At 33.3% G+C, this 22,640-nt stretch overlaps 2 protein-coding genes across 2 annotated transcripts; one reads left to right on the top strand and one right to left on the bottom strand.

The window, feature by feature from the left end:
• The first annotated feature begins 1,385 nt into the window (after window positions 1-1,385).
• Window positions 1,386-5,927, top strand: LOC115702952 (polyadenylate-binding protein 8). Its single transcript, XM_030630430.2, has 9 exons — window positions 1,386-2,181; window positions 3,114-3,232; window positions 3,512-4,168; window positions 4,257-4,334; window positions 4,444-4,533; window positions 4,644-4,781; window positions 4,879-5,052; window positions 5,137-5,352; window positions 5,464-5,927. The coding sequence occupies exons 1-9, from the start codon at window positions 1,929-1,931 to the stop codon at window positions 5,713-5,715; spliced, it is 1,977 nt and encodes a 658-aa protein (XP_030486290.1). The 5' UTR covers window positions 1,386-1,928; the 3' UTR covers window positions 5,716-5,927.
• Window positions 5,928-7,450: 1,523 nt separating this feature from the next.
• On the bottom strand, window positions 7,451-13,898 carry LOC115702951 (probable E3 ubiquitin ligase SUD1). The gene is made up of 9 exons (XM_030630428.2): window positions 13,345-13,898; window positions 11,605-12,297; window positions 10,359-11,126; window positions 10,057-10,268; window positions 9,609-9,962; window positions 9,214-9,374; window positions 8,963-9,126; window positions 8,723-8,869; window positions 7,451-8,350 (listed from the first exon to the last, which is right to left on the bottom strand). The coding sequence occupies exons 1-9, from the start codon at window positions 13,660-13,662 to the stop codon at window positions 7,850-7,852; spliced, it is 3,318 nt and encodes a 1,105-aa protein (XP_030486288.2). The 5' UTR covers window positions 13,663-13,898; the 3' UTR covers window positions 7,451-7,849.
• Between the last annotated feature and the right edge of the window lie 8,742 nt (window positions 13,899-22,640).

Here is a 22,640-nt window from a genome sequence, read left to right on the forward strand (position 1 = left end):
ATTCAACATATATATATATTAAAATGGAATTAACGTATTATTTTAATATTATAAAGCGTTCGAATTATTGTAAAGATTTCTTTTGGAAATCATCCTATATACTATTTTTTAGAAAAACTTACAGGTTGGGTTACTAAAAATTATTTTAAAGTGTTAAAATATTTTTTTTTCTTTTAACAAGAATAATACGATAAAATTTAAAAACATAGTTCTATCACATCTGTTAAGAAAAAAGAAAGATAAATACACTTTTTGCTAAATATTTTTTTTTTCAATTTTAACTAAAAAAAATTAATAATATTACAAAATTACTTTCAGCTGGCTAAATAAATAAATATATAACCCAAATAAAAAAAAATTATACAAAATACTTCTTACACACACCTTCAACCCAGGATCCATGCTTCATGGGCAACCATCGCAACCACGCATCAACTAAACGCAACCGAAACAAAAATTCAACCAGAAAGAGAACTACCATTAATTCTGACGACTTCACCTGAGAATACGACCATAATCAATCAAAAAGGGGCTATTTCGAATTCATGAAAAAAAAGTATAGAAAACTACTGCGAAACTAAAATTCAACCAGAAATTCAATTTAATTTGCATAAAACTAATGTCCTGACTTTAATTTTCAGATTCATGAAATGCATATCTCAAAAAGTTAAATTGAAGTTTCCAAACAATCCAACTCAAGTATAATCCAAAAAAAAAATTACATTAATACTATAGTAAAATGTTTATCTTGGTATATTTTCGTTATTTTTCAAATTTCTAATGGTGAATTTGTTCATATAAAATCATGAAGAGACATGTAGATAGAGTTACGTACGTGGAATCACTGTTCTGATTTTTAATGTTTCATAATAGTTGCATTACAGTTGCATAAACATTTTGCTAACAGCTATTTCGTCTGATTGAAACCTTCGTCTGATGCAACGTTCGGCTAACCACCTGGCAACCTTCGTCTCATTGAAACTTTCGTCTGATGCAACCTTCGACCAACAACCCAGCAACTTTCGTCTGATTGAAATCTTCGTCTGATGCAATATTCAACCAACCACCCAGCAACCTTCGTCTGATTGAAATCTTCGTCTGATGCAACATTCGACCAACCACCCAGCAACCATTGTTTAATTGTGTAAGTGATAATGTAAGAGGTATTTTGGTAATTAAAAGTATATAAAATGTATAAATATTGTCCACACCTTATAGAAATATTTTTATAAATAAAGTGACAATTTGTATTTTCTATCTAATAATTTCTTTTAACAAAATTCTTTTCTAATATAACTAGATTTATTTAAATTTAAATTTATTTTTTTTGTTTGGCTAACTAATATATTTAAGTACATTTCACTATCCTTAGTTTTTTTTGAAGTGAGTTCCAACTTGGAGCAACTTCACAACAACATAACATAGATTTTGATCATATAAGAAGGGACCCACAATCAAAAGATCGGACGGTTGATAGGTGTGTTTGAGTACATCCTAGGGTTTACCCAACCCTAACCTCTAATATTAACTATCACACCTCACACAATCTCAACCCTCTTTTCTCTTTCAACTCTTCTCTCTCTCTCTCTTTCTCTCTCTATCTTACCGTGCCGCCGTCTATTCCGGCGGCCACTGCTTTCTGCCGTCGGTTTCTCCGACCATTTATCTCTTTTCATCCTTCCCTCTCCTCTAATCTATCCCTTAACCAGAAAATTAAAAATTAAAAAATTTAAAAAAAAAGCAAAAACAAAAGAGAGAGATTTTATCAAACAGTTTGTGTGTTTTTTTTTTCTTTATCTAGGGTTTTATCTCGGATCTTTGTCTTGAGTTCTTCCTAGGGTTTTGATTCTGAATAATTTGAGGAGAGGGAAGAAAAAAAAAAGAAAAAATTTGAAAAATTTATAGAAAAAAAAGAGTGGAAGTTTGTGATGGCCCAAGTTCAATCTCAGCCTCAGAATGCTGTTCCCGGAGCTAACGCTGGTGGTGCGGCCAACGGTGGGAACAACCAGTTTGTGACTACGTCGCTCTATGTTGGAGATCTTGACCAGAGTGTCACCGATCCACAGCTCTATGATCTGTTTAATCAGATGGGTCAGGTGGTTTCAGTTAGGGTTTGCAGGGACTTGACCACCCGAAGATCACTTGGTTATGGATATGTTAATTATAGCAATCCTCAAGATGGTTAGTACTTTTTTCTTTATTATTGTTCTTATTTTAGGTGTAAAAATCACTTATTGTGTGATAAAGCTTTATTAATGGGTTATGGGTTATATTATATGAATGGACTATGGATTCACTGATTGAAGAAAAGTGAGGTTTTTTCTTCTGATGTTATGATGAAGAAAATATATAGGTTAGGTTATCTATCTATTTGTTTAGTTTGTTGGGGTTGGGGGGCAAAAAAGAGGGAGATTAAGGAGTTCAACTTGAAATTTGGTTTGGTTGCATAGCTTGCAGTGATGCTTTACATGAGTGTCCTTAATTAGTTATTCAGTGGTGTTAGTGAGATGGACAAGGGAATGGTTGTTGCAGTTTTTTTGGGTGGTTATGGTAAAGATAGGAATGCTTCTATTAAGCAGTTTAATAGTGCTTGTGGCACTGAAATTTAAAGTTACTTAATATCGAGTGCGTTGTATCTAGGAGAAGTGAATTTTTTACACATTTTTTCCTTTTATAAACAATAATCTAAAATAGAGAGATCGAAAGAACTATAAATTGGATTGCTATCAAAACAACTAAGTATGAATCCTTCATCTAGTGAATATTTTTTTTCGGCTACAGAAAGATTACAGCACGAAAAAAATAAGGGAAGCTTTTCCTATTTGGCATTGGCTAGCCTATATTCTTAGTCTGTTAAGTTTTTCGTAGTCATTTAGGCAGCTTCTGTACTGTATGAGATAGGTATGAATTTATTCTTTACTTAGCATTTATGATATGAAATCTAAACAATCTGCACAATGTTAACATATCGAGCAAAATTTTGTTGCGAATATATTGATGGAGGGAATCAGTTAGACTTCTGCTATGGAAAATAAGTTTGTTATATCTTGTTCTCATCATCCTTTGTAGCTCTTTCATAATCTCTCTTACACATTTAGTTGAATTTATGACAGCTGCAAGGGCTTTGGAATTGCTGAATTTTTCTTCTTTAAACGGAAGGCCAATTAGGGTTATGTACTCTCACCGTGATCCTAGTATTCGCAAAAGTGGGGCTGGCAATATATTTATTAAGGTATATGTCCATTGTCTATTTTTGTGTTTTGCTGCAACTTTAAAACATCACAACTATCTGTTTTTGCTTACTTCATATTTTGAGTAATGATATGTTCACCATCAATATTGCACAGTGATAATTTTTTTCTTAACAAACCATTTATTTCATATGAGACTCACTTAAACAGTGCCACAATAGTGCATATATTGTTTTTGTGCATATTTTAGGTGCACATATCATTGCTCATTTTATTTTCTCTTGTCGAGACTAACTTTTCTTCTGGCTCAAAACTTTCAGAATTTAGACAAGGGCATTGATCACAAAGCACTTCATGAAACATTTTCAGCATTTGGGAACATCCTTTCTTGCAAGGTAGCTACAGACCCAACTGGACAATCGAAGGGCTATGGATTTGTTCAGTTTGACACTGAGGAAGCTGCCCAAAAGGCTATAGAGAAGTTGAATGGAATGCTTTTGAATGATAAGCAAGTCTTTGTGGGGCCCTTCCTTCGCAAGCAGGAAAGAGAAGGTTCATCTGATAAGTCGAAGTTCAACAATGTTTTTGTAAAGAATCTATCTGAATCAACAAATGAGGATGACTTGAATAGAATTTTTGGTGAGTTTGGAGAAATTACTAGCGTAGTGGTGATGAGGGATGCAGATGGGAAATCAAGGTGCTTTGGGTTTGTCAACTTTGAGAATGTAGAGGATGCTATGAGGGCTGTTGAGGCTTTGAATGGGAAGAAAATTGATGATAAGGAGTGGTATGTTGGTAAAGCCCAGAAAAAATCTGAAAGGGAAGTTGAATTGAAAGTCAAATTTGAACAGAGTATGAAAGAGGCATCTGACAAATATCAAGGTGCAAACCTGTATGTTAAAAATTTAGATGATACTGTCAGTGATGAAAAACTTAAGGAGCTATTCTCCCAATTCGGTACAATAACCTCATGCAAGGTTGGTCATCGCATCTGTTTTATGAAGCCTTCACATTCTGATTTGTTAAGTAGATTTCATAACAATTTTTCTTCTTGAGATGCGGCAGGTTATGCGAGACCCAAATGGAGTAAGCAGGGGATCAGGGTTTGTTGCATTCTCTACACCTGAAGAAGCATCTCGAGCAGTAAGTTAATAATTCCGGTGTAAAAAAATGGACACGTACTATCATAATAATGTTTCATTCCTGCCAAGATAACAAAATTATATAATACCAATTTCTACCTTGTTGCTAGCTCTTGGAGATGAATGGAAAGATGATTGTTAGCAAACCTCTCTATGTTGCGCTTGCACAACGAAAAGAAGATAGGAGAGCTAGGTTGCAGGTATTTTCAGTTTTTCCCTTCCTCTCTCTTTCCTGTTTTGATATTTTATTATTATTTAAACATTGCTGGTTTTGTGGAAACTGACGGATGGGTTATTGTTTATTGTACAGGCTCAATTTTCTCAGATGCGACCTGTTGCTATTGCACCTTCAGTTGCTCCTCGTATGCCTATGTACCCTCCTGGCGGCCCAGGTATTGGACAACAAATATTCTACGGTCAAGGCCCACCTGCTATCATTCCTTCTCAGGTGACATTTCAGTGGACTTTCTTCTTTTTTGTTTTTTTTCATTGCTGCTATTAGTTTGGTTGGTATTCTTACATTGGTTTCTTTTCTTTAAATATAGCCTGGATTTGGGTATCAACAGCAACTTGTTCCTGGTATGAGGCCTGGTGGGGCAACAATGCCAAATTTCTTTATGCCAATGGTTCAGCAAGGACAGCAAGGGCAGCGCCCTGGTGGCAGACGTGGTGGAGCTGTCCAGCAAAACCAGCAACCCGTTTCATTAATGCAACAACAGGTTTGTTGTGTTGTCTTGCTTTTCATTTCCACCTGTGTGAAATGTTTCCAGATTTTCATCTTGAAGATTTACTTTTAATAATAGATGCTTCCAAGAGGGCGGGTTTATCGTTACCCTCCAGGCCGTGGCCTGCCTGATGTCCCAATGCCTGGCCCCGGTGTTGCTGGAGGAATGTTTTCTGTTCCATTTGACATGGGTAGTGGTGTGCCAATGCGTGATAGTACAGCTCTTTCTCAGCCAATTCCAATTGGGGCATTGGCTACTGCCCTTGCAAATGCTTCACCAGAGCAGCAAAGAACTGTAAGCCATTGATTGCTTTTGCATGTTGAATAATTTTTGTTACTTTTTAATTGATGCATCTCAATTCCCTTTTCCTCTGTATCTTAAAATTTTCTCGGTTAAAATCTGTAGATGCTGGGCGAGAATCTTTACCCACTAGTGGAACAGCTGGAACCAGATAATGCTGCTAAGGTCACCGGCATGCTTCTGGAGATGGATCAAACTGAGGTTCTGCATTTGCTCGAGTCACCAGAAGCCTTGAAAGCTAAAGTGGCCGAGGCCATGGAAGTTCTAAGAACAGTTGCACAGCAGCAGCAGCAGCAGGCTGGCAATGCAGCTGATCAACTGTCCTCGTTGTCTCTTACAGACAACCTTGTTTCCTGAGAATGTATTTTGGCGAAAATTTGTACTCGAAAGAACCTCGTGAACTAGACACTGTTGCGGTTGTGGTTGTGATTGTGGGTTTTTAGTTTTTAGGAGAGACGCAGATTTTGGTTTGTTCTGAGAACTTTTAAATTTCACGTCCAGATTGATTGTGACATTACGTTTTGACTGACTTCACTATGCATATTTATTGCTTACATGTTTTGAGCTTAGATGTCTGAGTTCACAATGGTAGTATTAGTTGGCAACAGGAAAAACCAATAAGATGTTCTTAAAAATAAAATAGAAAAAGTAAAACAAGAATCTGCTTGAAATAGCCACTTTTAACAAATTTAACGAACAAAAAGAACGACGAGGCTATTGCAATATTGCTATTAACGACGTAGTAGCGGGTCTCTTATTAATTATGGTGGAATTCTCTAAACAATATACACTGTTCAAAATAATTAAAATAAATTACATATAATCCATTTAAATATTCAGTACAAATATTTGACACCAAATTATTCATACTAAAATGTATGTTGATATTTTTTTTTTGGTAAGGTATTTGTTAATTTGTTTATTAGAATAATAAAATATAAATAAACATTTATCTTGTAAGATTGTCTTAGAGGCAATCTTTTCAACTAGCATGCCACCTATTGTTACAAAATTCTTGTGGTACTTTTTTTTTATATGCTTACTCATCTTGTAGTTTCTAAGTTATTTACTATTGACAATTGCTTTAGTATTATCACACAGTAATACTATTAGTTTATTCATGTTAAGAATAACACCAAGATTAGAACTTCCGTCAAATCAATTCTTTAACAGCTTAGTAGTAGCTATGTACTCGACCTCCATAGTAGAATATGAGATTGTAAATTGCTTAATGCTTCTTCAAATCACAATTCCACCCCCAAATGCTCACCTGAACACCACACACTTTTGTGGAAGAGAGAGGAACCACACAAAAACTCACCTCAACACCACACACTTGCCCGCTCTATCGCCGTCTGAGCAGAGTCGAGCTAACTAGTGTGGTGTGCACCTTATTTTTAGGAGTCACATAAATGCTCATCACCACACACGCACGTGCTGCTGCTGTCTGGTCAATCCGAGTCGAGCTAACTAGTATGGTGTACACATTTTTTTAGAGAAAAATTATTTATTAAAATATTATTATTTTTTATTTGTTTAATTAAAAATATTTTTAAACGTATTTAATTAGTTGGTAAACAGGTGTTTTCTCCTCTAAATTTTAGTCACGATCCAACTTTCCTACCATTCAGAACGAAATTTTTCCCGATTTATTTTTCTGTGTATTTTTTTATACTGCATCAAAACTAGCGGGAGAAATACATCCCTTTTTACTATCAGTTTTCCCATCCGATATAATTTTTTTAACAGTGATATTATTAGAGAATGTACGAATGGGTTATTTTATTCTGAAGACGACCGACATTTATCCGACTGCTTGCACATTCTTAAACAGTGTCGCGAAAATCTTAAAAACCAGTCCTCAACTCAACTTAAAAATTTGTTCCTCTTTTATTTTATTTTCAATGGCAGTGTTTGCGACAAGATTTGATTAGTTGTCTTATTCAGGGTTAATTTGTATCATCACTATTCTTGGCGCAATTTGTGACTTGGAGCGATAGCGTATTTGATCTGTATTGTAATCCTTGTTAACCAAGTTTTTGCCTTTAAAGAAGAATAAAAACAGAATTAGAAAGTGCAAAGAATGGAAGAGTAGAGAACAAAATAACACTTACTATTTTTAAATACATGTAACACACGTCCTTGTCAAATAATAATTACAAGAAACATCATTAGAATAAAAAACCTATTCAATTGAATTTTCAAAATTATTAAGGATAAAAAAAAATGTTGAACGCTAAGAAAAGTACAGCAAGTCGTACAGCTTTTGTGGGAACTTGATTTCATTAGCTTTAAATTACTACTTTAAAAATGCACAAGCCATAAACTCAAAGTTAGAAGAGTATTCAGGCGACCCCTATTATACACCCACTCGTAAGGGAGTATATATATATGTATACAGTCCATGGTGTATACACAATTACACATCCCAACGATTCACAACCTAAGATCAAACACAAAAACCTCCTTTCCTATATAAACGCCCTAATTATTAAGCTTCATGTTGGATAGCGTGTCTAAATCGCAGCCCACCGTCTTGAATCAGAGCCGTACCTTGTTGCATATCAAAGTTTTCCATTTCAGTTGAGGTTTCAGCTTCAGCTTCAGTTCTCCTTAATTCACGGTCTTCCCCGAAATTATGAAGCCGACGGCCAATCAAATAGCGGTCATCGCGAATTGAATTGTGCAGGTTGGTAAACCAGACATGGAATCGCTTTGCACAAAAGCAAAAGACGCTCAAACACAGGCATCCCAACCAGGCAAACCGATAGACTGCAGAATTAACAACTAATGGGTACCCGAGCACAGGAAACACCCCCCTGGCGAGAACATATGGGACACAAAGGGCAGTCAACAACTTCATGACAATCGGGAAAACAATCTCACGTAGCACCCATAGACCTTGAAGCCTCGAGAAACCATCTTCTCTCACTCTTTCAAATTTTATTCTCCAACTTTCATCTACCAGTGGCATCATGTGATCCAGCATTACCTAACCAGCAATTACCAATCCATGTCAATATTCATCCTTTCCACAGTTTCTAATAGTATTAGTTAATTAAAAAGGGATCATCACAAAGTTAAAGACAAAGCCAAGTAAGGATAAAGTAAATTTCTTACAGAAAACAATATTCAGCTAAAAAGAAAAAGGTCTTATATCTATTAACTGCAGCTAAACTAATTCTTTTAAGTTTCAGAACCATTGAAAGAATAATGCAAATTTCTTACAGAACACATACTCAATTACAAAGAAAGATGTTCTATCTCTTAACTGCAGCTAAACTAATTTTTTTAAGTTTTAGAATCATTGTGTGTGAAAAGTTATTATCCTGGCTACATTAAATAATTACTAAAAAAAACTCACCAGTCTAGTCCAGATCTTAAGAAAAATAAGACCTAGTGCCCAGTCCTGATACAAAAGGAAAACTGGGCTTTCATCCACAGGCACTCGCATTGGTACAATCACCAGAAGCTCAAACAGTAACCCAATTAATACTGGAATCACAAATATCTGCAGCATGATAGATTATGATGACAACGTTAGAAAACAATTAAGACAGCAAAATCTGAATTGTGAAGGGGAAAAAACACTGATGATGCATACCCAGATTGATAGAAGTGCAAAGCTCTTCGTAACAATGCCACACCACTTCCAGATCTGACCACACAGAACTGCAATTCTTTTTGTCTTAACATGCTCAATGGAATATCTGACTCCAGCTATAGCAGTCCAAATGACATAGCTTCCAATGATGAAAGCATATAAATCTAACAACAAAAATAAGGAAAAATTAAAAATCCAGTGGCAAAGTGGTATGAAACAAAGGAATCTTAAATTAAGTTGAATCAATTTACCATTGCACTTAATTCCATGTGTTATTGGGAGAACAGGAATAGTGTTAAAAATTGTCCTTCCAAGTGAAACTGGTACAACTATCAAGGCAGAGTTGAAGACAAGTAGAGTCATCCATGCCACCACCAGCAAGAGGACAATGCGAAGAACAAAGCTGTACCTTCTGAAATGGTATGGAATGGAAATGAATATTAACAAATCTATATTCTGATAAGATTAGAATCAACAATGAATTCGACTAATTCATTGAACCATGGATGCAAGAACTATAGTTATGAAAGGAAAAGATGTTCCCATAAATTTTACTAGAATTCAATTAAATTAAGATAGTAAAGCAAATGTCAAGGGATATAGTCAAAGTAATAACATGAACAAAGTTAAAGTTGCATCAACTTACTCCGAGTCAGATTGCTCATCAACATCGTAGTCTTCTGCAACATTTGGATCCGCAGATGCAAATGTTGCTCCATTCAGATCATCAGCACCTGGGAGTGGCACCAGTGGCTGGTCCTGCCCACCTAGTAGTCTATCCTGCCTCCCTGGCTCTGCATTTCCTGTTTCCTGACCACCATTAGCTTCAGGACTGGGCAACAAGAAATCTGTTAAACCAAGTGCCCAGCCAACTACCGTAAACCAATAGCGAAGAAGGGACTTAATTGATGTCCGTAATTTAAAATGCTCAATGGCAAACGGAATGCATATTTGAAACAGAAGCATGTCTGCTGGAATTTCTGTAAATGGATCAGATACCCTGAGAAAGACACAAAAAGGTGGTGCAAATTAGGGATAGGCGAATAATAAACATGAACCACGGTTAAGACAATAAAACATAAGTGCCATCTTACGAAATATCCAGTGGGAAAATGGAGGGTGCCATCCGCATGGCAAGTTTGACTGGTAGAAACACCAACATCACTATAAGACTCCCATATACTGCAACAGATAACAGCACCCTGCGAGCATGCTTGTGAACAGGATCATCAATAAGATCACGGAACGGATTGTAGTTGGGATCGGCTGGATCTCGTAGGAAGTAGAGTACTCCGTTACGCAAAACCTGCGAAAAGATAGAATAGTGTTAATAAGGCAGCAGACTAAATTTCCAGTACAACCAATTCACCAACTCAAGGTGGAGAAAAAACAATACCCCTCGAAGAAGACTGACAAATATGCTTATTTGTAGCATGTAAACAATTCCGACAACCCAATGCACCAATGAACTTGCCAATGGAGATGCTGAAAAGAACTGAACTCTTTGAGCCATTGACTTTCCGAACATCCTTATGGTACATACATCTAGCCACCATCCACACATTAATGGGAAAACACCAAGTTCAATGACAAGAAGGAAAGCAACTTTGATCATTGTCATTAAATGCCTCATGGCTGCTAAGAACTGCCTGAAGAGGGACGGGATGGTCTCTGCCATTGAAGCAATACCATAAAATCTCCCCATAGTTAAAGGCTCACCTCTCGTGTACCGAACCAAAGCAATGAACCCAAGGTAGAAGAAAACTAAAGAAAATATGAATATGTATCCAACAGCAAGAGTTGTGACATCAGATAGTCGTGATGTGCCAATACTTGCTGCCTTCAAAAGATCTGCAGAAAGTGGTGAACTTATATTGCTTGAGAGTTCATTTGATCCACTAGCATTAGCTTTTAACACTTCAGCAACCTGTCCAAGCACACCATTGTCTTCTCCCCCATCAGACAAATTAGTAACAGCAGTTAAAGCATTCTTCAATGTAATATTTGCCAAAGATAGTGCTGATTCTGTTAGTGGCATTACTGTTGACAGAACTGGAGCACTTGTTGTGGAGAAAGCCCAAGATACATAATAGAGGATGATCCGACCAAAAGAGAATGGCACAAAGATTACAACACCAAGAAATATCATATTGCTGGCCAAAACCTGCAACCAAACAAAACCAGTTTTAATATTTAGAATCAATGATAGTATTAGTTAAAAAAAAATCCATGAAAAAAGATGAAATTCCATTAGAAATTTATTGTGGTGTATTATAGAAGAATACATATTCATAGATATCACCCAAAAGGTAGAATTTTTAAAGAAAGATGAATTCACTTATGAAAAGAAGCAGTAATAAGTCAAAGTCAAGTTTGCCACAAAATAAGTACAGCACAGACATCACAAGCTCTGGTCAAACTTCCACTCTACACCAATTTCTTTTATCAGTGAAAAAAAAAATCATGTCCACATTTAGCCTGGGCAAAAGGAAGAAAATTAAATATGCAAAGACCAAAAATCCTCTAAAGAAATTGTGGAAAAGACAAAAGGCTTAAAATTACTAAGATCAACAGGGCATGGTAGAAAGAGGATGGACAATGAATACAAGGAAGTATTAGTGTGCTTGTGGAATAAAACTTACTGTAAATGCATTTTCAACCAAATGAAAGACAGGACCCTGCATGCCAACAAGCTCGTCAAAGGGTACATCCTCTGCACCATCACCATCATCTAAACCATCAAACATTTGTTCAACGTGAGCCTCAAGACGAGCTGCTTGCGCCTCCCACCGTGCTGCTACATTTTCAGCATTCCTTCTAATCATTTGACCTGCTCCGGCAATTCCCTGTGCACCACCAGCATCTTCCCCATTTGCATCAACAACCAAATTCCTATTAACTTGTCCAGGAGGTCTTCTTGCAGCACGAGCACCATTTCTTTCCCCTTCATCATCTCTATCAGCATCCTGTCCTCCAAGTTCTCGTAAATGCCTAAAATAATCCCTCAGAGATGTGGCCCCAAGAAATATAAACACAATGCTAGCAGAAAGTAGGAACCCATGCAGACAATCAGTAAGGATAACTGTGGTAGATAGGTGACTCAGAAATAATCTATGTGCTTCACCAAAACTCCTTACAAAAGCCAACCGCCAAATCCAAAATGTAATGAATGGGATGATGAGAAGCCAAACAGCAAGCACAAAACTTAAACGCAAAAAGAACTGCAGAACATGGCATGCTTTCATGGCCATCCCAACCACAAACTCTTGAAAAGGAAGCCTTGCTGGTGCATTCTCAGCATATACAGGAGAAAAGGAAAATGCATGCTTGCAAACCTGTCATAGACATCAAGTGAGATCATTAATCTGTCAACAGAAATATATCTTCCGAGGCTTAACACAAAAAATATGATAAGGAAACCAACTAGTAGTGCAGAATAACGTTAAATTCACAAGGCAAGTCCACAACACCCAGAAAAGTGGTGTGAAAGAAATTCATCTTTAAAACATCGACCCCGAGACATTATAAACAATAATCCTCTTCAGCAATAAATTTGTCTTCAAAGAATAGATAACCTAAAAGACCTCCATTTTCATTGATCACACATAAAAGCATCACTTATTTGTGGAGGAGCCAATCAGTCGGTAACAAACTATAACATTACTGTCTAGAACAGCACTTCCAATTATCAGGACAATTGGATTCTTAGTTAATCACTATGTTTGCATTTCATTCATATCTAAAGAAATATGCTTCATTCGGACATGCCACCCAGAAAACCCAACATAAGTTGTACAAAAGCAATAAACATTTTGTATCACTTAAATATACAATTGCACTAATATCGTTGCAACATCATAGCATCGATAAAGAATAGGCATTTAGAGTTGATAAAATTCTAGTTTCATGATTATATAAAAATACAAATTGGAAACTATACAAGACAGCAGCCATTTGAAAATAAGTATTTCTTTTCATTGTTCAACTTTTTACTATGAATGTTCTCCTTGCCATAACAAGTTTTATTGGTAACTCAAACACAGGAACGAGACAAGGTAGCCGATTCCCTTTCCTTTAAACCCTCACAACAAATAGAAGACAAGCTTGATTCCAAGTCCTTGCCTTGGCCGACTCAAATAATTGGAAACTATAAACCTCAAAGAAGCTTCATGTTTCATTAAATTCCACAAAACCATAAATAAGTTTTTCTTGAATCAAAATGACACCTTCCCCTAAATCAAATTTAAATTCCCTCAACAACTTTAAAGTTAAGGATATCTCATTCAACCTAAAAATACAAGAAGGTTCGACATTAACGAGATTAATACCAAATAACACAATTGAATTAGCAAGAATATTATAAAAAGATAATAATTTCGCACCTCGCACTGGCGAGCGTTGCTGTGATTGAGCCACTGAAGGAGACAGTCCTGATGAACGTACTTAATACTCCCACTACACGCGCACGGATACCTAAGCGGATGATCAGAATCAGCTGGGTTCCGGCAAATCCTACACACGTCCTCCTCGTCCTCATCCTCATCGTACCTCGACGCCGCCGGAGAAGACGAAGCCACGGAGGCGTTCAGTTCCTTCTCAGGCGATGAATCCGAAGCCGAAGCCGCGGCGACGCTATCAGGCGAAGCAGTATCTTCATAACTGGGTGATTCGGTGGCCGGAGTGGCCGGTGCGATCTCCATGGTGGGAGTTGGGGAGTCAGATCGGGTGCGTCGGTAGGATGATCCTCGGAAATTGTGGCAAAGCTCGGATGGAATGGAGCGACCGCGGGGGGAGGAGGAGAGGAAAGGAAGAGAGTATTTTATGAGGTTCCGATTGTACCCCTGAAAATGAGATGAGTTGACGGTTGTGACCTCCTGAGATTTTGTAATTTACGAGCCAAGACGAGGTCGGTTTTCTTGATTCTTGACCATTATTAGGCTTGAAAACCACGCGTTTTTTGGATGTGGATATTATGGGAAATTTACATGGTATACTAACTTTTCTTATTTTTTTACAAAAATATTGTTAGGCGGTATTTTTTTACTTTTTTATTGTATTTTTTTATAAGTTTCATACTGGAGTATACTGTGTTAAACTTTCACTGGTGTTCTACTGGTATTTTTTAGTTGTTCTACTGTTGTTTTGAGTTGTTCTGTTCTGTGTTCTACTAGTGTTTTTTAGTTATTCTACTGTTGTTTTGAGTTGTTCTGTTCTGTGTTATACTAGTATTTTATAAAAAATACAGTATTTTTGAAAACTTTTCCGTGTGAAAGTATTTTTGTAAAAAGTAACCAAAATTTTAATATTTTTATAAGTTTCTCTTATCACTTCGATATTGGACTTTGGGTTATCCGCCCCAGTGGGCTTATTTAGAAGGCCCATATTTCTCCACATGGGTTACCCTCTTCATGTTTGCATAATTTTATGGAGTTTTTTACACGAAATTTTCAAATTTTTTATACGGAATTTTAAAAAAAAATACCGTGTATTGTGTTAAGTTTTTATTATTGTTCTACAGTTATTTTTAGTTGTTCCAATATTATTTTTAATTGTTCTGTTTTGTTATTTTATAGTTGTTTTATAAAAATATAGTATTTTTGTAAAAAGATTCATGTAACAGTAAAATTGTAAATTTTTACTCAAAATCTAGTATTTTTGTAAAAACTCCTAATTTATTTTGGGATTATTTCACAAATACACAAAAATAATAAAAAAAATTACAAAAATACGGTTATACAAAATTTTAAATACTTTCATAATTTAGATGATTTTATTTACAGAAAATACAATTTTGATGTTATACTTTTATTAATTTATTATTATTAATTTTTTTATGTTATTTTTCTGTTACTATTATGTAATTTTATTATTGTTTTTATACAATACCTTGAAAAATAAATAAAAAAATTGTGTATAATGTAATTATTCCTTTTATATTTTAAACTATTTTTAGTATCTTAATTTTAAAATATTTTGACATGGCCCGTGATCATACATTAGGAGGAGCAAGGCAATTTTGTTTTTCCTTTTTATAATTCTTTTAAGTTTTAAGTAGTATAGGTTTATGGTATTGGTAACTGGTAAGGTATACAAAAACTGTAGACAGACTCGTGTATGCCTGGAAAGTGCTTTTATTACAACTACCAACTTATTAGAGGCACCACATGATTCACTAGGTGATCAAAGGCCTTGATAGAATGATTTTTTTTTTTACTTTATCAAAATTTAATTTGAATTATTAGTTATGAAATGTTTTTTTTTTAAATCTATTTACACTTCCTACCCAAACATACACATTTTCATTTCACCATAATGGATGAACATAAACACACCAATACCCCACTTGGAGAACCTATATGATCAATTATAAGAAAAAATATTTGTACACATTTATACATAAATATAATATTTACAATTGAGTTTGCTCATGCTCAAATCCAGTACCTCTTTAAAATGTGGTGTGTTATTAGTTGTTATTGAAGTGATTTAAGCTCTAATTCCATATCTCCCTCTTCATGATAAGCTCATTTGGAAAGCTTCCAAGAATAGTGGGTTCTCAATCAAGTCTGCATATTGGATGCTTAATCAATGTAAAATTGCTGCCTAATTCTACCAACTATCTAGTAGTATTGATCAAAAGAGACATAGTGGTTATTACAAATTACAATCTGATTGAATTAGCATCAATGAACCAACAACCAACAAAACGATCAAAAGAGACCTAGTGGATAATATAATGAACATTACCATTAAAGGCTCTAGAAGCTTTTGAGAAATTACAACCAACAAAACGATTAGCTAAATAAAAATAATTTGTCACAAAGTTGTCGATCTCCCAACGATAAATGCTTTTGTTTAGGGTCTTGATCACAATTTCTGAGACACTCTCAACAATTACAAATTGGTGAGACTTAAGTAAAGCAATACTAAGAGCCAACTTAAAAATTGCACCTTCTTCAAGAAAGGGATCTCTGAACGACATCTTATTGGTTACCATCTAGAAAATTTTTGCGTTATGATTTCTAGAAGCAATAACAACCATCATAACATTAAAACTAACAGCAACATCACAGTTTATCTTCAGCCAATAAACTAGAGCAAGGGTCTAACCCAGCTATTTTGGATTTTCCACGTCCACGAACAAGGTCAAAGCATACTCTACAAAGGTAGACATAATACCATTAATACAAACATAAATATCAACCAATTTAGTCTCACAGACCTTGTCATTACGGTCTCTCCAAATAGTGTCAACGACAATAGATGCAAAAAGGAAGGTGTCACGAGTGGACACTCCCCTTGAATGAAAACTCCAAAGAAACTTGACCCAGTCCCAATATATTCCTCCACTTTCTTTAATATGCATTAGACCCCATGGGGAGGTTCTCCAAATGTGATCAGTAAATCTACAATGGAACGAAGGTTCCATGGTTTCCACCTCAAGACCACATAAAGGGCATGGTCGGTCCTCCACAACCATACGCTCACCAAAAATTCCCCAAATTGGCAGCGAGTTTGAAAAGATACTCCACCAAAGGAGCTTATGTCTTTCTAAAAATTTTCGAGTTCCACAGTTTATTTCAAACAAAAAGGGCCATAGTACAGTGCGGAGCACACTCCAAAGCTTGGATTAAATAGGTAAATTTTGTTGTAATTTTTTGTTGTTCTCCTTACACTAGATCCAACCATCAACCCCCACCCCAGGGGGTTTGCCAAGCCTTAGAATATCCTTCTAAATTAATCAGGTCTACCATGGTATTTCACCCATCTCTACGGAACTCTCGCGGTTGAGGACACTTGTTTTGGCCATAGGAAACCCATGGATCCTCCCACATGTTGATAGAGGCCCCGCCCCTAATAGCTTTGCATGCACTTTTTGAAAGAATCTCTTTAGTTTTGACCACATTCTTTCAAAATCAGGAGTCCGAGTTAAGGTAATTGTATCTCAAAAAGGGAGAACCCTTCAAGTATTTAGCTTTCAACACATTGTACTAGAGAGACCTCCATTCAGTTAACATAAACCAACCCCACTTAGCCAATAAGGCTCTATTTATCTCTAACAATTTTCTAAAATCCACGCCTCCTCGAGACATTGGCAAACAAATCTTATGCAAAAAAATTTTATCACCTTTAGGTGGTGCTGACACTATTGGTGGTGCTTAATAGCAATACTAAAAAAAATTATTCATGTATTACTTCTCTTTACATTTGTTACTATCGCTTTTCTTCGACTATTGTCATTGGCTATTTCTATAGTCAACAATAGCTAAATATACCTTGGGTCGTGTACTTAGTATGTGTGATGACAAGGTTCGAGCAAAGTGAGCTTAAGGGAGAGTTGATGGCACTAACCAGAGGTGCAAACATCATTGATGGTGAGCTTGTTTCGGCTTGCCCATTGAACAAGAAAGTCCCCAACTAGAACATGTTTTTTGCTTTACTTAATCTGCTATCTGTTATATCTGTTGTAGACTCTCTTTGTTCTATTATTTGGTCTATTGGAGCATCTTCAATAGAGTGTTATAAAAATAGTGTATACATATATATTTTAGTCTATACTCATAAAATTGAACTTCAATAGTAGTATATAATGTGGTTTGAATTTGGCACATATTAAAAGTGCCAAATTTAGCACAAAATATAGGATAAATATCATTTTAGACCCTGTGTTTTGCAAAAGTTATAGATTTGACCATTTGTTTTGCTAAATGACAAAATAGACCATGTATTTTTTAAAATTGTACAAATAGGATCCTGAATTGATTTTTTTGTCAAAATAATACTTAATAATAATCCTACTTAGAGGTGTTATGACAAAATTGTGGTTAAATTTTCTACATCTGTTCGTGTTAAGAATTGTCTTCAAGTTAGTTATATTAAAAAAAATTATCGAAAAATTGAGCTCAGGATTCTATTTGTACCATTTTTGAAAATACATGGTTCGTTTTGTCAGTTAACAAAATAGATGGACTAATTGATAACTTTTGTAAAACATAGTGTCTAAAATAACATTTACCCCAAAATATAACATGAGCTAAATTTTATCCACAATAAATATCAATTTTTTATTTACTCTTTTGTTATTCAATATTATTAATAACTTTTTACATTTTATTCATATATTTAATAGGATTTTTATTTATTTTCAATCAAAATTTAATATTTTTGTTCTTTTTATACATATTTTTATCAAAAATATATTAATTTTACCATAATACATTAGAGTACAATTGTAAAATTTAGATCAAATATAATATTGATTTATTTTTTGAGTTAAATTTAACACAAATTTTATGACTCTCATTCTCTTGCTAAGTGGAGGGGGTGTTTGTAATCCTTGTTTTGGCTTTTTAAGTTTATGAGAGGTGAATTTCTATGTGATCACCTAGAAATTCCTATATGATCACCTAGAAATAAAAATATGTTACCTAAAATATGCTTTCTTTTAGAGTATTATTATTAGGTATCAGTGGTGCTCAACACTATTTATAGGTGGCGTTTCACAATTGATTAGCGATATTCCTTAAAAATTATTTTCTTAAATTATATAAGACCAAATATTTAATTATACTAATAGCAATAATAGTACCTTTTAGCAATTTTCTTTCTTTCATCACCTAAACAAAATGTTTTCCTTTATGTGATTGTAAATGATAAAAACTATATTCCATTAGATAAAGAAGAAGAAAAATCAAAAAAGCAAAAGTGTAAAAGTTGTTGATTGGCTTAAAAAAATTAGAAAAAGATTGATACCATCTTTGCTTAAATGTTATTTAAGGTACGGGTTCTTTTTTCTCCATTGGTACTATAAAGTCTCAACTCGACTTTAATTGGTTGATCGACCAGGCTTTATATTAGATTCAATATTGATGGACGAAAATGATGTAATCAAATATTGGATTAATTTTCATTTGAGCATTGCTAATGGTATTAATTGTTATTAAGTATCAGTAGTGTCTAATACTTTCTAAATGTGTCGTCTTACAGTTAGTCAGTGGTACTCTCTAAAAATTAATATATTAAATTATATAGGACCTGATACTTAATTGTATTAATAGTAATATTAACACGTAAAAAGATACTAAATACTAATAATATTTTTAGCATTTCTTTTTTCATTTATTCTTTCTTTTGGAAAGGAATTTTCATTTATTTTGTTGTGTTGTGGTGGTTAATTTCTTTAAATTAATAAGAATAAGAAATTAAGAGATCTATAATAATGTGTCTCATAATGGTTTTTAGTAGTGGTCATAAGTATTGCATTTTTCTTTTTTGTAAGGTGGTATTGCAGGTTAATTTAGTCGAGTTATAGTTTATTTTTATCAATCTTTTGACTATTAGGTTACAAATATTTAATTATAATCCGTCTAATTAAAAATTAAAACAGTTCAACCCATTCAATTATTTTATCGATTTGATCGAGTTAATCTGTCCAAGTTGTTCTTCAACTGGCTGCATTTTTGTTTTGCATATCCCCTTTGTTTACATGTTTACAAAGGAAACATTTGATAGAATCCTTCTTTATGATAGCTTGTAGAGTCATTGCCTTTTCTTTTTATTCTTCTTGAATGGTTATCGTTTCTTTCCTTGAGTGACCATGTGAGCACTTTCTCCTTACTCTTGTAAGAGCCTTGCTTCCTCTTGAGCACACATGGTCATCAATCCATTGATACTCTAATTTTTTTTATGTGTATTGTAGAAAATTTTGAAAGGCCCATATTATGGAGGAAAATTGTAAAGATTAATGTAATAAACCAAGAAAGTATCAGGAGTGATAACATTGAGCTTCTTCAAATGAGCAGTGATATCCCTCATCTTTGAGATGCATTCTCGAACTCATCTGACACCCAGTGAGTTTGGTGGATGAGAACTCTTAGATGAGGTTGTTGAATAAAGATTTATCAAAGGTATCGAACTGTTCATCCATCACTTTGATAAAATCTTTGACCTTTTCAAGTGGCTTCACTGAACCACGCATTCTCATAGGAATTCTAAACATGATGAACATGATGCATAGATGATTAGATTGCTCCCACTTTATGAAATAGTTGTAAGAATATAATTACAAATTTAGATGTTAAAAAAATGAGACTTTAATGAATTCATATTTTACCAATGTAGAAACATGATGAAGATAAAAATTTTACTAAATTTAAAATTGCATGTGGGATAAATTTTAAATCTAATAAAATTATATGAACTTTATGATTGATTTAATCAAACATTTAATTTAGGAAATAGATGGTTTGTAATCTATCTTAATTAAATTTGTGATAACACTATTAAAATAAATCTCCATAATTTCCTGTGAAATGAATAAAGATAATTTAATTTAATATATTATTCTAATTAATTATATAAATATAATAAAATTGGGTAAAGTTATTATACCTATATAAATAATTATAAGTTATGTCCAGTAAGGTAAATTTTTAATTGATATATAATTTTATATAATTAAAAATACTATGACTACTCCCTAATTATTTAAAATTATATTTTCACTTAGAAATTGAGTATTGGACTCTATCTAAAAGTAATTCGTTATTAACATAATAGACAATCACTGAGATTAGTCCTCCTAGTGTGATCATCCGAAGATCATTAAAAATCGTTATAGATATGAGCATTTATCCAGTTTCATATTTTCTTATGTCAAACCACAAAATTACTTATGTTTTATTCATATTTTATTCATTTTAGGAATGTCTTATAATATTTTATGAATAATTTTATGAAAATTAATGAAATTTAATGTTACAAAAAACTTTTGGGTCCGAAACACTTTTTCTAAAAAAAAGTTCAAAGTTTTTAAGGCTTTCAAATCTTTTTCATATACAAAATCGATTTATAATATTACATGAATGTATTAATGCATAAATAAATCAAAATAAATAATGAAAAATTAAAGATTCAAGCAAAACAGACCGAAAATTAAAAAAAAAATGTATATATATTTGCTCGCATAAAATATAGTGTATATATATATAAAATAAATTATAATAATTAATTATATGTAATGAAATCAATGAATAAATGAGTATAATATATAAATATAGAAAAATATATACCTATATATAATATGATTATATATATGTATATAGAATAATAAATACAAATGTATATATTTATGAAAAAATTTAGATTCGCCATGATACCAATCAATATATATATATATATGCATATATGGGTGACTATTCAATGGTTACATTTTTATTGTAACCATATGGTTACATTTTTTTTTTACCTGTAATAGCAGGTTACGAATAGGTAAAAATTTCATTTTTAGAATTAATTAATTATAATTAACTATTTTTTAAGTAATTAAATAAATATTTGATATAGAACTTTTTTAGCAATTAAAATTTATAAACAATTTTTTTTATTTATATATAAATCATTTGACTAATTATTTTAACAATTAAACTATTTAATTATAATATTTACAATTTTTTTTTACAAAAATTAAACTTATTTTTATATAAATTAAAATTTTGTCCGAATTTTTTTACAGGAACACACCCTGCTTCTTTTTTGCTGGATGATCATACTCTTGCCGTGGTTGCATGATATTCTTTATTGAAAATGTCTCAATTGCGTTGTATTTATATTCGTTGGTAAGCTGACATGAATAATAGCATAATTTACATATCTGTTTTAGCAAGAATTTGGTAAATTAATACTATTACATAATATCGTTAAGTGAAAAGTGTCACTCCCTGAAGTAGCAGTTACCAGTTAGGCCAAGGAAAAAGAAAAAAGGTTTATTAAGAAAATTCAAGTTGAGAAAAGAAACTACAACCCCTTTCTCCTCTACCAATGCTAAAATCTATCAGATATTTCATGCACAACTAAACTAAGCCAACTGCTGAACTGTAGTCTCATTTTTGCTTCTCCTAGCTCCTTCCCCAACCAAGTTACTGTAAAGAGGAGGTTGATTTTCTACACTGGACATGGTTGGCGTCTGCTGTACTGGATGATCATACTTACAAGCAAGTCCAAATTTGCATATTCCATAGCGACTGTAGTATGTGCATATATTCTGATACTCTTTTAATTGGTTTTTTTTTTTTTAAATGGCTGTATTTTTTAAGGAAAAATGACTAGATAATGCATAATCAATGTATATAAGTGTTTCAATAAGAAACAGAACTATAAAAGAAAATATTAGTGGCAAAAGGCAGCAATAGTCATTTTAGTTTAACGAGATGGACAACAATGATACCCTTTCATATATCTTTATTGTTGGTGTGTAATTGATGCTTGTACGAATAGATCCACAAAATAACCTTTATCAATCTTGTCACTGATGTCCTCAAATAGATTCATGAGTTTAATCGCTAATTGTTCCCTGCGGTATTCTCGAGCAACAATTAAATAGGTTACTCTTTTTGCATTTTAATTTTACTTTTTTTTTTCATTTAATGGAGGTTTGGCTGTTATAGGTTAATGGTAAAGTGGTACATATAATTAAAAATAAAATTAAATAATTAAGTGTAATAATTTTAAATTAAAATTATAAGTATAATAAAATTTTAATTATAAAATTATATGTATAAAAATTTAAATAATTTAAGTGTAAAAAAAATAAATTGTTAAAAGATCCTTATTTAATAATAAATTGCAAAACATTAATTAATAATTATACTTAATTTAATTTTAAAATATAATTAATCTT

The sequence above is a fragment of the Cannabis sativa genome, chromosome X (genome assembly GCF_029168945.1).
Source record: "Cannabis sativa cultivar Pink pepper isolate KNU-18-1 chromosome X, ASM2916894v1, whole genome shotgun sequence".
Classification (NCBI taxonomy): Eukaryota; Viridiplantae; Streptophyta; class Magnoliopsida; order Rosales; family Cannabaceae; genus Cannabis; species Cannabis sativa.